Source organism: Vanellus vanellus (assembly GCF_965231255.1).
Source record: "Vanellus vanellus genome assembly, chromosome: 4".
NCBI lineage: Eukaryota > Metazoa > Chordata > Aves > Charadriiformes > Charadriidae > Vanellus > Vanellus vanellus.
In genome coordinates, this window is record NC_138909.1 from 84,598,105 (window position 1) to 84,614,571 (window position 16,467).

Consider the following 16,467-nt stretch of genomic DNA (forward strand, 5'->3'; position numbering starts at 1 on the left):
GTTGAGGGGGGACCTGATCCATGCTTATAAATACTTAAAGGGAGGGTGCCAGGAGGATGGGGCCAGGCTCTTTTCGGTGGTGCCCAGTGACAGGACAAGAGGTAACGGGCACAAACTTGAGTATAGGAAGTTCCACCTAAACATGAGGAGGAACTTCTTTACCTTGAGGGTGGCAGAGCACTGGCACAGGCTGCCCAGGGAGGTGGTGGAGTCTCCATCTCTGGAGACATTCCAAACCCGCCTGGACGCGTTCCTGTGCAACCTGCTCTAAGGTGGCCCTGCTCTGGCAGGGGGTTGGACTAGATGATCTCCAGAGGTGCCTTCCAACCCTAGGATTCTATTATTCTATTGAAATTAGTAAGAGCAACTGGTGGGGTGAACGAGCTGCGGCGCATGATGCTGGCGAGCACAGTACTGACCCCACGTCATGAACAGGGACAGGAACCTTTAGCCAAAGGGTCAGTAAAGGGACCAGTGACCCCCTAAGAACCAAGGTGGGCGGCACTTAAGTGGTCTGTGGTTGCACGTGGCTCTTTGCCAAACTGACCTGGGAACCACATTCCTACCACGCAATTTGAACAAAGGAGCCGTGCGTCACCGAATATTTTCGCACGGACGATTCTGTCGCGAACACTCACAAAGGCAGCGAGGTGCCTGCCGGGGAGGCCACGCTCATCTCACTACTGCACTTCATCTCTCATCTATTTTTGTACCCAAAGGCTGGAAGGAATTGCTGACGGCCTCGGTTTCTCCCGGTCGGGAGCCAAAACAAGGCACCCAAGCTCCAGCCGAGGCCCCCACACGCTGCTGAGCCCGCGCAGATCCAAGGGGAGAGGGATGCGCGGAGGGGGAAGGAGAAGCATGTCCCACTCAGCAGCAACATTTTCCGCACCCTGAATGAAAATGATTGAAGTCTGGAGCTTGCTGCGACTTACGTTTCGGTCCGTTTTATATTCTTGCCAACAGTGTTAAATAAATAAATAAATAATAATTAAAAGAATAAATTGAAATTGAAATAAAATAATCTAAATAAAATAAATAATTGAAATGGAAATGGTATTTTTTGAAAGTAAAGTTTCCAAACTCGAAAATTCAGCACTTCTCCCAAAGAACAGTCTCCTGAAACCACTATCTTTTAATACTCTTATTATCCCTCCTCTTTACCTTCATAAGAGAATGTTTTCTCAACTAAAAGTTTTACATATCCTCTTCCCCTTTCCCACACACGTTTACAATTTCTTTCCTAAATCCTCATGCATTAGGAAAACTTCGAGGATCTATAAATATCAAACTGGAGAAAGAGCAATTTTATCACGAGCTACATAGAATAACGTGTCATGTAATATATATAGACTATGTGATAGGATAGCTGTGACATAAATTCTTATCGGATAAATTCAAGAGAGTAATGAGGTCATACTGACATGGGACTAAGAGAATCTCTATACCACGCCGTCATTTATTCTGCAAATTCCAAGTACATGTTACAGAAGGACCGTCAGGAATGTTTTAAAGATTTAAATCCTGCAGTTCGTTCCAGCCCTCCTGCCTACGAAGCCAAATGTTTTAGTTATCAAATGTTCAGCTATGTAAGGCTCACGGGGAGCTGTAAAACCCTGTCACAGCGATTGTGTAAAGCTTTTCTACAGCACAAGTCTCAGGACTTTGCAGTCCATTATCTCAAACCGTGCCAGGCTTAGCAGCAAGTGTTATTTCCCACAGGAAAACTGATTTTTCCCTCCTTCCCATACTACAAAGACTGCATGACAGTAGTGTATAAAATCCCCATAGTTTTACAGTTAGAAATGCTGCTTGCCCAGCGCTAAATTTTGTTCACCGAGGAAGTGTATTTATGCTATCTGTCAACAGCCGTACAGCATTCTGTTCTTTGTTTAAAAATGTATATTTTACCCTTCAAAATATTATAACCACCAATCAGGGCTTCCCTTGTTCGGCTTCTTCTCTCCTCTCTCAGTGCGCGATTAAAGCACGAATGGATGGGTTTTAAAAACACGTCCTTTCTCCAGAAGACCTTAGGTGCTGCAGAGTACAAGGCGGGAGGAGGAGGAAAGCAGTGTTTTCCCCTCGACTCGGGGATGTCAGTAGGAGAACTAGAGAATGGGTATCAGTCCTCCGCAATAAAACACCTGTGCTCAGCGCTTCCCCTCGGGTTATCTTATGGGTTTCTGCATCAGTGGGAAAGACAGAGAGGGATAAAGAAAAAATAAGTCAACGCAAAAGGCAGCCCAAGCCTCTACAGGCTGGTAGGGCAGCGGGGTTTACCTCGCCGTCACTCCTCATGGGTGCGCAGGCTACAAAAGGGAACTGCGCCCGCTGCGATCCCGACATCTGTGCCTCGGACAGAAATACAGCCGGTCCCCAAACGGGAGTCACTGAAGCCTCATATACACAACTCTAATTGTAGGGAGCTTCAGCAAACCCGGTGTTACGCGTTCTCATTGCCCTTCCAGAAACGCTGTATCCTCCACACAGCAAAATAAACTGTTTCTATCAAGAAACACAAGAAAAACTGGGGAAAACCCTATGCAGCAGCACGGCCACACTGACACTGCGGTAGAAGTGGCTGCAATATTTCTTGGACTGGAACATGCATTAATGGAGAGGTCTCATAGAATCACAAACTGGTTTGGGTGGGAAGGGACCTTGAAGCCCATCCAGTGCCACCCCCTGCCCTGGGCAGGGCCACCTCCCCCCAGCCCAGGTTGCTCCCAGCCCCGTCCAACCCGGCCTTGAACCCCTCCAGGGATGGGGCAGCCACAGCTTCTCGGGGCACCCTGCGCCAGGGGCTCACCGCCCCCACAGGGGAACATTTCTTCCTGATGTTTAATCTAAACCTTCCTTCTTCCCGTTTAAAGCCATTCCCCTCCTCCTATCACTACATGCCCCAGTAAAAAGTCCTTCCCCTTCCCCTTCCTCCTCTCCTGGAGCCCCTTTAGGCACTGGAAGGCCACAATAAGGTCTCCCCGGAGCCTTCTCTTCTCCAGGCTGAACAATTGTCTCCATCGACAGTAGGAGAAGTAGCAGCATGCAGCGAGCTCAGCATCGTCTCCGCATTGCTGTTCCCTCCGTGCTGTGGCAGAGGAGACCGTGGCCGAGCAGAACCCGGCACAGCGCTCCCCGGCTCTCCAGCCAACCCCCCCCCACTTGCAGAAGGGATTCGGGAAGGAAGGGAGAGTGTCCTTCAGCAAGAAGACTGCACCTCCCAACTGACTTTATACAAAGAATTATAACGAAAATAACATTTTCCAAGCATTGCAACTGTTCCCCCCTGCAAGGCAACAACATATATAAGCTTCTGCGCAGCTATAACTGCCTTCTGATGAAAGAGATCTTCTCGTAAAGGCGGACGGGCAGGGCTCTTCATGAATCCCAGAATCCCAGACCAGTCAGGGCTGGCAGGGCCCTCTGGAGCTCCCCCAGTGCCACCCCCCGGCAGAGCAGGGGCACCTCCAGCAGTGGCACAGGACACGTCCAGGCGGGTTTGGAATGGTTCCAGAGCGGGAGAGCCAGCGCTTAGAAGCGTTTGCAACCGCTACACTCTGTTTTAAATTTCATACCGCTGGAGAAGGCGGCAGCTGAGCAGTAAGGACAGCCGCACAGCGCCTGAGCACACATCCAGCCAGCCCCGCATCTCCGTCCCTCCACGCCGGCCCCCGGGTGCCAGGCGCTCGCTTCTGGGTGGGAAGGCAGGTACGAGGTGTGCGGTCCGGAGGCAGGCGGGGAGGAGAAAACCCTCCCGTGTGTGCTGCCGCACTGCCCTCCTCCCGGCTGGAGGAGCGAAGAGGCACCAGCAGCTCTGCCGCGGTTAAGAGCGCGTGTGTCGCGCCGCTCTCCCAACTGCCGGAGATCTCTGCCGGCGGCTCGGCACGCTCCACAGCCCGCGCTCGCTCACGCTTCTCCTGGGGAGGAGGAGGTGGAGCGAGAGTCCGCTCTCTCGGCCATTTTTCATCCAGAGTGCAATTTGGATGACTGAAATTGAGTTAATTGTGTTTACCAAGTGATAGCCTAAAGCAGTCTGAAGAATTATTACAGCGAACCAGCGCAGTTGCAGCAAGGTGTTCAGAGCCGTTCCAGTCCGTGCTTGTTTTCCAGTCGCTCGTACATGAGAAAATGGCATCGCCAGCTTGCTTTGCTGAATTTTCTCATTCAAGAAAGTTACTTGGGGAAATGAAGTGTGGGGAATAGAGAGACAAGGGTCTGCTGGATGTTGGGCCCAGGCTAGCTGTATCTGCTAACTATTCATCAAAGAGCAGAGAGCATGAGTAAAGTTCTGTATTTCAAAACAAACTTCTTGAAAAATACTGCCTTTCTTTAACAATCGTCACATACTGGAAAACTGCAGTACGAGTTGTTACGCCAGGCAAACTCATTCCCTGAATTACATATACATAGCACAGAGGCAGCTACAACTCATGTGAAACCCAAGTACCAACTCCAGTCATTAGTAAAAAAATCTGGTAGTTTTTCCAGAGAGCATCAGTGTCACAGTTACTTTATACTGCGAACTCAGTCCTTGAACAGCTCTGAAGGAAAGCTGGGATCCCAGCTGAAAAGGAGAAACACAGCACGTGTCTGCTGACTGAATTATTAAAATTATATCCCTTAGGAGAGAAGATATTTTTGTTTTATAGCGTGTGTGTGTATCTAAGCCAAATTCTCAAAAGCTGTAAAAGGATACAGGAGATTATAACGTAGTGTTCAGTATCTTTACTAGACTAAGCCAGATGCAGTCAAGTTTACTATACAGGTAATTTTTCCTCTCCTGTAAAAACAAACAGGAAACGATACCTACCTACAGGTATGACGTAAAAATTATTATCATACAATAAGTATTTTTAATAGTGCTTTATACTCAAAAAAGGCAACCTTGACTATGTGATGAGTTCGGTTTTAAAGCTTACAGCGGGTATACCCACAGAAAACAACTCCTCCCGTGAGGCGGGAACTGGGAGAAGCCCAGATCGCTTGATAAAACGGGGAGTTTCAGAACAGCCATCTGCTTTCCATGCCACTACCCAATCCAGCCAGTCTCAAACCAGAGAGGAGGGTAAAGGGAATGTGCCCTGTGCTGCTGACCAGTTCCAACTTGCCCGGGCTCCTAAAAGCCACCACTGTCGTTGTCCAGAAGGGACAGTCATCCTGCACACTCAAAGTTCTGCTTTTATTTATGCGTCTGCTCTTTTTCCTCTGTCAACTTCTATTCAAGAGCTAAGCTGCAATAAAATCTTGCAGAACGCGCAGTTTTGGTGCACTGGTTTGAAATCTGTTTAAAGTTTAAAACCAGACTGATTCCCTCTATATAAATCATCCTACATCTCCAGCATACCACTTCCAGTTCTTCTCTGTATTCAGCCTCGATTCGCATTAACACTGGAGATGATACCACCATTAAAGGGAAAAAGTCAGTGTATGTTTATATTTACAAGAATCACACATAAGTACATACATCATGTCTATAAACCAAGACCACAAATGTATATTACAAAGGAAGAGGAAAATTTCTGGACTTCTGAAAATGTTGATAGGCAGGATTCAAAGAATGGCAGAAATTAAAATGCACTGAAATTCTTAAAAGTCCCTCCCCACAATAAGAAACAATAACCACATCAATAGGATGGTCAGTAAAAAAAGGATGTTAAAAATTAAAAAGACAGTGAAAGTTACTTAGAATAATTCACCAGCCGTAGATACATCTTTATTATAGCAGTAAAAAAAAAAAAAAAGGGAATCTGGATTCCTATATAGAATAAAGAAAGAAATTATTCCTAACAGGCTTAACTCAGACTCCTTCAATACTCTTAAAACTACTTTTTTTCCCAAGGGCCAGGAGAGGTACTAGTCATCCCAGCTTTCTGCTATATACAACTCCACAACTCTTGTGGAAGAGAGCTCACCACAAATCCTGTACGTCAAACAGCTGAACACACATAAAGGATCACCACCTCTGTGAAACCCGTTCATCGGAAAAGAGCTTTCCCCTCACTGAAAACTGAAAAGACTGTGAAGAGGCCATTTACTTTTCTTGCAGAGTCAACACAATCCATGGCGGGTAATAAATCAAAAGAAAACTATTTTTAAAACAAATGAAGTTTCCTTTTCTACAAGTAGCGTGTTAATATTCCAAATATACCTTTGTTGCTAAAATCGTCAATTAGCACAATTTCTGCCAAGTATTTCCTTGGTGTTCTCTTAATGACACTGTGGACTGTCCTCATGAGTGTGGACCATCCTTCGTTATGGAAGACAATGACAACGCTGGAGGTGAGCAGGTTTTCATCATAATGCCAGTATTTGCATCTGTAAAAAGATTTTTGATTTTATTAGTTTTCACATTATCATTCACAGAGCTGCTTAACAACATCTTGGTGCAAATGAAATCTTCACTGATGGCTATCCTTCAGGTTAAAGAGAAACAGGATATAAAAGGTGATATAGGTTAAGTGCATCACAGAGGCACGAGGCCCAAAGAGCAGCTCGCTTCCTGCCAGCGAGCCCTTCTCCTCCCGAGAGAGACGATGGCGCTGGTGAACAAGGACTGCTGCCTCAACAGCTCCGTGCTTCCTCCCGGGCACGCAGAAGGCATTGCAGGGACTCTGCCAAGTGACATCCCCATCCCCACCACCACCACCTCCACCATGACCTCCACCACCACCAGCACGATGTCCACCACCAACACCACCTCCACCATGACCTCCACCAGTACCACCTCCACCATGACCCATGACCAGCACCACCACCACCTTCACCAGCAGCACCACCATGCTGCTTGTGCCGCTGGTAGAGAACAGCAGAAGAAAAGCCCCAAACTGTGGCTGCCAAGACAGAGGTCTTCTTCAAACCATCCGATCCCACGATTTAGGACGGGCTGGCCATTTGGCTCACCTACTGCATAACACACCCTAAGACAGTGCTGGCTTTTTCTGAGCCTCTTGAAATCAGATTTACCCAATCGAAGGACTGTCTATGAAGTGTTTCTGTTGGCTCTACACAGCCCACATGCAGAACCTGCATAATTAGCAGTTACCAAATGTTGTTGTGGCCAGGCAACCAAAAGACCTTAATTTCTGCCCTTTCACAGTAAAGTAGATTTAAACATAGTAAATAAACTGCAGCAGCACGAAATGCTCATATCAGCTGTTCTGCATTAAACTCTCTCCGTTTGCAAAATCTGTCAGAAAAGCATAGTTGCTCGTGGGAAAAATGTAATCCCATGGCAGACAAGATGTGATCTTTACTGTTTATCATTCACGGGTAAACTTCCAGGTATAACAAATGTAGCTAAAAAAAAAAAAAAAAAAAGTCACCAAACCCATTGATGGTTCCAGCTTGGCATGTGTCAAACCAGGACAGCATGCCACGAAAAGCACTTCCGTGTCCATTTAAAACGTTCTGCTGTGCAGTTTCACTGTGGAGCTGGACTCGGGTCTTTTCTCCCGAGGTATTACAGATGAGTGAGAAACAAGCAATAGGAGTAATTCAGCTCACACTTTCCAATATTTAATAATCAAATTTATCAGCGATGCATTTCATTTGCAATTGTAATGCCCATTTCCCCAACTGCATCCTTAAACGAGAGTGTTCACAGTTTCCCTAATTACAACCAGCCCAGGTATTTCCTTGCCTGGCAGTTTCCCTCCCTCATCACCGCCCCTTTTCCAACCAGAATAATACGGTTCCTGCCACCAAACCCAGAGCCAGAGCACTTTTGATTTCAACAGGCAAAAGACTTCCTTTTTTCATCTTTCAGCAAGTAAAGTCTCTACTAGAGAGAATCTGACTTTTCAAAGAGAACTGTCATGTATTAAGAAATTCTGCTTGACAAACGGAAACTTTTAAACTCAGGCATGCACAAACTTCCATAGTTATATTTCCCTATACACAATAAAAAGCTTAAATGCACAGAAACATTCCTGTGTTCAAAAAGAAAATACCTTATTTGTCAGAAATCACCACAGTTTCTGAAACTAAACTACATTAAACATAGAAAGAATGCACATAACACATCTACGGGTATTTAAAGAGCATTTTTTCCCGTTCCCTAAAGAGGCTCCAGGAGATCTGGGGAAGGTCTTTGTACAAGGGCATGGAGTGATAGGATGAGGGGGAATGGCTTCAAACTGGAAGAGGGGAGATTTAGATGGGATATTAGAAAGAAATTCTCTCCTGTGGGGGCGGTGAGCCCCTGGCGCAGGGTGCCCCGAGAAGCTGTGGCTGCCCCATCCCTGGAGGGGTTCAAGGCCGGGTTGGACGGGGCTGGGAGCGACCTGGGCTGGGGGGAGGTGGCCCTGTCCGGGGCAGGGAGGGGGGGGGGAACTAGGTGGTCTTTAAGGTCCTGTCCAACTCAAACCATTCTATGATTCGATGATTTTCTTGCTGAAGAAGGACATATTTCACTTATTGTTAACGAGCAGCATCATTAGGTATTTTCAACCCACCAGAAAAAAAAAGAAGTTGGTACAAACACAGTATTCATTTTGGTCCTGTGGGAAAAGAAAATTACAGCATCAAAACAGTCTATAACTAAGACCGATCTAGTAGGGCATTTTTTCTCTTGGTCAGGTGTGGCAAAAGCAACTTTTGAAACAGCCCCATCTCCACAAGTACGGCTTACAGACTAAAATCCTCCAGCTCAGTTGTTTTTATGCCTGAAGTACCCACAGGTAATCACACCGGTACACCAGTGCAGGAGTGCTCCACCGATGCCGCCTTCCTGCCCCGGCTGCCTCTCCAAAGGCGCTCAGGGGCCGCAGGGCTCCCTCCGCAGCAGAAGCGTCCGACCGCTCGACAAGTGGTGCAGCCGCCCGCAGAGGCACAAGGGGCACACCACCGCGGTGCGCTGCGTCGGCTGCGCAGAGAAGGGTTTTTCCTTCGTGTGTTTAATCACAGCGTCGTAACAGAACCGGGTCGTTTCACACGTACGTTCACCTGGGTTAATTTTGGTGATCCGGTTGTGTTAAACTGGAGGAAGATGGGCTGTTACGCACTGGAAAGGGTCGCGCCGGCAGAGCGCCATTCAAGACTGCATGTAGCGGCCGTGGCCGTTTATAGCGCTTTTTGCCTCAAAGGAGAGGGGGCAGCAGCCCACGCAGGTTACACCGACCCGCACCTTCAGCTAGCAAACGTTTTTCCTTTCCAATTAAAAAGGAAGAGAGCCACAACATTTCACACTGCCTTCAACAACAGAAACAAAGCAAACGCCGCAAAAAACCCTCAAATCTTTTGCTTGGTGTTTTTTTCCCCCTCCCACCTTCTGTACTGCAGGTAAGTCAGATTTAGGAACAAAATGGTGAAGAGCATAAGAATGAAAGACAGTAACTTGCTTTTAACTTAATTTTTAAAAGCCAAACCTATTACAAAAGCCTGAATTGAACAACACATCTGTGAGCAATTTATAAGCATTTTTTGATCTGTATTTAATACATTTTTAAAACATAAAACCAGAGGTCTAGACGGGCTTTTCGCTACATATCCAACTTAATCTCCTCAAATCTGTCAGCACGTTTTACTTTTTAAACTTGAAAAATCACGTGTTGCTAAAAGTGCCATTTGCAAGCCATAAAAGCACTACATTTATACCTCTAGTAAGATCATACTTTTAGTTCTTTCCAGAGGCTTTATTTGGGTTGTTGGGCCGTCCGCAGACCGACTCACCCAGCCCAGAAGCTCCACCAGACTGCAGTAACCCCTCTGCACAGCCTCGGCCCCCCTCTCGCGCTGAGACCCAGAGGTTTGAAACACTGGGGCTGGTTTAGAGATACGCAATCAATGCACATTTTCAACTCTGCGGCAGTTCCCCCCGAGGAATCCAAACACTGCCCGATCACTTGAGCGACAAAAATCAGGACCCTTCACATCCAGAGGGGAGGGAAGAGCCTTTCTGCAGTGGAGCAGCACTGACATCCAGTGGTTGGCAAACCAAACACCAAGAAACCCTAAACACGTTTTCCTCGTGTTTGCGGCTGAATTTTACAGTAGGAGTTTCCCGGTAAATTTTAGGCACCAGAAAGGGAAAAAGCCTGGAGTTCCAGACTCATGCTTCAGTTTTGAAAGACAGGGTCATGAAGATACGGGTGTCCATGCGAAAGCCATTGAAAACTGGCAGGGGACATGTTCAGAGTGCCAGAGGGGCTGTGACAAAGGGGATACGTTTCGCCCTCTGGCTTTGTCCCCGGGGTGCCCTGTCCTGCCCACTGCCACCTCCAGCCGGCTGTGACACGTGCTGGGAACCAAACCGGTAAACTAACTCCCTTAAAAACATGATTTTGAATTCTTACTGGTAGAGCTGGGAGGCCGGCACACTGCGGCAGGTACGCCGGAACGAGAAGGCAGCATCCTTCAGCTTGTCCGGCCTCCGGACGCTCCCCAGCCCTTGTCCCGAGCCCTGCGAAGAGCAGCTCCCTTTGCTGCCCTTCCTCAGGGAGCTCCGGGCCTTCAGAGCAGCCCGTGAACAAAAACTGCCTGTTCCCAAACCAGCACCGGCATTAGTGAGGAAAAACACGGACTGACTCATCACTGGAGCGAGAAGGAACCGTTCAAAAGACAGAGGAGTGATCTCATGGAGAAACAGAGCAAATAATGTTTCTTCTGACTATTGGCCTACATACTTAAGATGTGAGGTAGCCCTACTCCCTCTCCACCCCGGGGAGGGAAGAGCACTGCCAGAGACCGTGCTGCACCATCGTCCCTGTCCCTCCATCACAAAGTTGGGCACCCACCACAGCAGGACAGGAGCCCTTTTATGGGGACCCCTGGAATCATAGAATAGGTTGGAAAAGACCTTTAAGATCACCAAGCCCAACCGTTACCCAGCACTGCCCGGCCCACCACTAACCCACGTCCCTCAGCACCACGGCTGCCCGTCCTTTAAAGCCCTCCCGGGGTGGCGACTCCCCCACTGCCCCGGGCAGCCTGTGCCAGTGCTGGACAACCCTTTCCGTGAAGACATTTCTCCTGATCTCCAACCTAACCCTCCCCTGGCACAACTTGAGGTCGTTCCCTCTTGTCCCATCGCCTCTTCCTTGGGAGCAGAGCCCGACCCCCCCTCGCTGCCCCCTCCTGTCAGGGAGCTGTAGAGAGCGAGAAGGTCTCCCCTCGGCCTCCTCTTCTCCAGGCTGAACACCCCCAGGGCCCTCAGCCGCCCCTCACCAGACGTGTGCTCCAGACCCCTCACAGCTCTGTTGCCCCTCTCTGGACACGCTCCAGCACCTCAGTGTCTGTCTCGTCATGAGGGGCCCAAAACTGAACACAGCACTCATGGTGGGGCCTCACCAGTGCCAAGTATAGGGGGACCATCACTGCCCCAGTCCTGCTGGCCACACTATGGCTGATACACGGCAAGGCTGGAGCGCTCCTCGGCTTGACAACACTTCTGCTCTTACAGCTTTGTACCCTATTCATCGTCCTGCATTTGCTGAAGTCCCCCTGGCCCCACAAGAGTGACGGAGGGTGCACGGTCCAGGGACTGGCTGACCCTACAGCCTCTGCGTTAGCAGCCACAGCATTGCAGACATAGGCTCCAATCTCCTCAGGCTAAAAGAAGCCCAGGCTAGAGCCTGCCGCTGCCGGAAAAGTGCTCTGGCCACCAAGCAGAAATGCAAGACGTGAACAAGGAGAGCACGGCGACTGCAATTTAAGGGTGAATCCCAATCAGATAGGTACTTAGAGGGCAATCTGAGATCCTGAGCCAGCAGAAGGGCTTCTCACATCATCTTGAATTCCCAGCTCCCCTGGCATACCAGCACCGAAGCTCCGGAGAAAGTAAGAGGTATCATGGCTGCAACCAACCCTCCTTCCTGAGATGATCTTCCTCAGGTCGACCATCTACCCCACACCAGCGCTTATCGAAGTCACACCGGTGCCCTCACTGGATTTGTGTGCCCAGACCCAACTGCAGCAGCACCGGTTTCTCCGAGCCAGCGGGCTCTGCCATCCCCTTCCCGTGCCGGAGACGCTCGAGTCGGCTGTTTCAAGCTGAGAGCCCTGAAGCAGTACAAAGCTGAAGGTCTCAATTCAATGTTTATCTTGAAATTGTAATTGACATTAAAAAATGGAATCTCTCTTCTCCATTAATATAAAACTGTTTGCATTTTAAGACTGTACTTTAAGTTTTATTTCACGTTTAAAGTGGTATGAGATCCATAGTGATATCAATTATCACCTACTGATAATTGCTTTATAGCGCATGCATTTTTCTCACTCTTTGAGGGGCTCTAGCACTAGCAGAGCCTAAAAATAAGTTAGGAGCTCCACTTTCATTTGCAGCTTCCTTTCCTAGCCCTGCCCTTATCTTGTAAGGACACAGCCCTTCAGCAGACAGCGCGCTGTTTACATAGCTTAATACCGAATTCAGGGCTGCTTGTTATTTTAAATCATCAATTTATTATGACTTTTGTGGTAAACGGCACCCTAAGAAGCTGGATGGGAGTCTCTTTCCCAAAACACCTCCAGCAGTTTGCTCCTGGATGGGGTTGTGCTGCCCGAGCCCAGAGTCGACAGAAGCCGACTACGGCACGGGGCATTTTGGTAAGATACGACTAAATAAATGTAACGTTAACACTGCATTTGTTACCTGTGAATCCTTAGGGGATATTTTTATGCATCATCATCGTCATCAATATAAAATTAGCCAACTTACAAAACAGGGGCTCTGGACGAGACGTGAACCGGCAGCCCAAGAAGGACACTTTGCTCAGCTCAGGAGGTTTTTCCCTTCAGCAGACAGCGGCAAAACCTCTACTACACACTACCTAACAGCTTCAACCTACGCTGAAACAGCATTTCCTATTTTTGCAATAGCCACGAGCTTTGTCTGCTTCCACTGCTGAAGCAGCCTGCGAGGCCACGTCACTGAAGGCTGTCACCAGTGCCCCTGGAAGCACAAGGTACCTCTCCTGTCACCTCTGAAAGTGCCACGATCCAAACTCAGGGCGAGGTTTGCAGAGACCCAGCATCGGGGCTAATAGGAAAATTAAAAGAACAAACTTTGCATTGTTTTTAATCAATAGTATCACTCACCCAACGCTGAAGGAGTTGAAGCAATAAACACCCCAAGGCAGGAGAGCTGGGGCAGCGCTGGTGCCCCCAGCAGCGGAAGGACACGGAGCTGTCGGAGCGGGGCCAGAGGAGGCCCCGGAGATGCTGGGAGGGCTGGAGCCCCTCTGCTGGGAGGACAGGCTGGGAGAGGTGGGGGGGTCAGCCTGGAGAAGAGAAGGCTCCAGGGAGACCTCAGAGCCCCTTCCAGTGCCTAAAGGGGCTCCGGGAGAGCTGGGGAGGGACTCTGGGTCAGGGAGGGGAGACGTGGGACGAGGGGGAACGTCTTTAAACTGAAAGAGGGGAGATTCAGACTAGACATTAGAAGAAATTCTTTCCTGAGAGGGTGGTGAGCACCCACACGGGTAAGTAAATCCAACTACAGACAACACACCCGGTGCCTCTGTCCCTGTCTTTGTACTCCTCGGGTGAACTGTTTCTCTGCTGAAACTTAAAATTTGAAGCGCTAAGCAGCCAGCACTAAAGAGACACAGGATCCATCTTCACTGTAGTTTCCACTATTGAGACCTGAAATGTTAACAGAAAATGTGTGGTTTTGCTTTAAGTCCAATGCCTGGAACCCAAATCTTTCCTGACCACACGGAGATGCTCCGACAATACATGGCTAATTACGTGTTAAACACATTTTTTTCCCCCAGGAGTCTTGCGGGCAGTAACCTTGCAGCTGATAACCCACAGCGGACAGCCAACCGTCCCGATTTAGTGTGACCACGATAACTCACCTGATTCTCAACCCCAGCTCTCTGTAAGGCACACAGATTTATGTGCATCCCATAAAACTAGTTCTGTTGGTTACAGAACAGTTCCAGTGTACTATGTGGGACCTGAATAAAAGATTTTCCCAAGGCGCCACGTGCAATGAAACCAAGTCCCTAATGCTCCATTTCCAATGACACAGATGCCAATGGTAATTACCGAAAGCTTCTTTCATATAGCAGTATCAAATACGTAATTTGCACAGTGCTATAATTAAGGAACTAATCACATTCCTGAAGAAAGCAGGCTCCACTCCAGAGCTTTTCTATTCAATCTCCGTCGCTACGACAGCAGTGACTGGACAACTAACTACGTACTGTAAGAGAACATCTTAAATGCACGTTACTCGCTCGGAGTAAAAAGACAATCCATTTCTAATGAGCAGCCAAGATTCATCTGCCCTATTTCATACCTCGATTACTCATCCATAACTAACGATTTCAGTATTTTTTCAACTCAAGTCCAGCAGTAACAATTTTCTGTACAGTTTGATATTTTTAATGGCACTTGGACCAACTACAGGGTCAAAGCTGTCACCTTCAAACCACAATAGGAAAAATATCTTTACTAACAGCTTTGCTTGACTAACACGCAGCTCTGCATGTGTGTAGTCTTAAGTAAAGTCAGAAGTCTTTATTTCTAGCAAAAACTCCCTCCTCTGCTTGTACTAAAACTAATAAATAAAAAATACAATTAACTCCTTTCACAACTACATGTATGATTTTAAAAACAAGCCAATTCTTTTTCCCTTTTGATGTGTTTTATAAAATGCCGGGAGCTGCAAAAACAGTTGTCCAAACATCCATTTCTGTACAGAAGGAGCACTGCACTCAAGCAAGGAAGAGTTACTGTTTCAGGTTTTTTTCAATAAAAGCTTATTGCCAGTTGTTCTGTTTGAAGTAAAAAGGTGACCCATGACAACAGATCCAATTATTCAAGTGGGAATTTGAGGGCCCAGAGGGCATGCCCGCTAACAGCAATAACGTCATCAAAAAGGAAAAGTCAAACTGGATAATCTGCGGAAGGAAAAAACACTTAAAAATATTTATTTTGCCGTGATCAGACTGACAGATGTGTGTGGGCGATGCAGCCGAAATTCTGGCTCGCGCTGGTGAGGAGACAGCGGTTATCTATTGTCATATTTAAAAAAAAAAAAAAAATCCCAGTAAGAGATTAATTTGTCTCATGTCATAATCATTCACAAAGAGTCACGATGCTTCCTCTCCCAGTCAAACTACTCAGGATAAAACTCCTGCAACCTTTGCCAAAAGAAGCTGTCAAAAAAAATCTAGCTTAAATGGAGTCATAAGACTAAAACCGTTGGGTCGGTAAGAATAATTTGTAAGGAAGTCTTCCACGGGCTGGAGAACAACAGCGGCTCACGGCTGAGCAAAGCACCTTCAGCACTGACCCTTTCTTACAGCCAACACACAGTTAATTACTGAAAGCTGATCAACGGCAGGAACGGCCCCGGCTGGAGGGCTCCACGGGAATGTAACTTAGTTAACAGGACAGACAGGGAGTTCCGCGGAGCATCGCTGGAAATACACTTTAAGAGAATGCGTTTTGACTTACATTTCAACCCAAGGTGCAACAGCATGACCCGAGCCCAGCCAAGCAGAGCAGCGGGAACCGCAGCTACGGGGGGGGGGGCGTTCACAGCGAGCAAAAATGAGCTTCATAAAGGAACCCCCTGCGTTGCCGCTTAAGTTTTGAGATAAAAGAAACGGCAAAGAGACTACTGCAACTAACGTGTTGTAGGTATGTCATTTTTAGAACTACTGAATGCAGATCTTTCGGAGCCACTCGCATTGCTTTGGTCTCGTGTCAGCAGGTGCAGCTCTTGGAACGCGCCGTACACCAGCCAGCCTCTTCTCGCAGCCCCACTCGTAGTCATCAGTGGGTTTGTCCATCAGGCAATTTTCTCTCCTTTTGACTCTTTCACAGAGAATTCATTATTTAAACGTTTCCTAACATCTGCCATGAGAAGTTCACGACTTCAGGTGTCACAACTTTGCCAAAAGGAATGGCTTCTTTGAGGACAACCTCCCCAAAAGACAGGCACAGCCACTCCCGCGTGCAGTAAGTCCCACAGGCATGGCAGAAAGCCCACCTGGCTCCACCAGGAACTCCTCCTGGAGCTCCGATGTGAAGAGTAGGGAAGGTCGATGCATGGAGTGGCCCCCTAGAAGGAGAACAGAAATACTGCCCGAGCACCTGCAGGGGGAATGAAAGGCAACGCTCTGGTGGAGTCCAAATCCGTGAGATGGGAAGGGCAATGAGAAGGGCTTACAGGCAAAAGGAAGACTAAAGAAATCACAAGTTTACTGCTGAATGAGATGTGACTTAGTGTCAAAGGACACAAAGAAGCCGGAAAAACTCCACACCTGATTTCCCGCAGTCTCTACTGGCAAGGCTTGCTGTCACACCTCCCAAGTCCCCGCGTCTAGTGGCAAATCTGCCAACATGAAGGAATGCCCACCACAGAGGAAGACTGGGACAGGGACCACTTCACCGGACCTATCACAGCCAACGGGATAAACACAGCACAAGCCCACGGGACTCGATGGGCTGCACCGATGAGCACCGAGGGAGCTTGTGATCTCACTGGGAGGTCATGCTCTACCATTTTTACAAGGT

The 16,467-nt window shown here is 48.1% G+C and overlaps 1 protein-coding gene across 1 annotated transcript in view; it reads right to left on the minus strand.

The window, feature by feature from the left end:
• GALNT7 (polypeptide N-acetylgalactosaminyltransferase 7) overlaps positions 1-16,467 on the minus strand; it is a 73,672-nt gene that overhangs the window by 19,676 nt on the left and 37,529 nt on the right. The window contains exon 3 of the mRNA XM_082482690.1: positions 6,152-6,318. Coding sequence (XP_082338816.1) covers positions 6,152-6,318 — 167 coding nt within the window. The remainder of the gene's footprint in view (positions 1-6,151; positions 6,319-16,467) is intronic.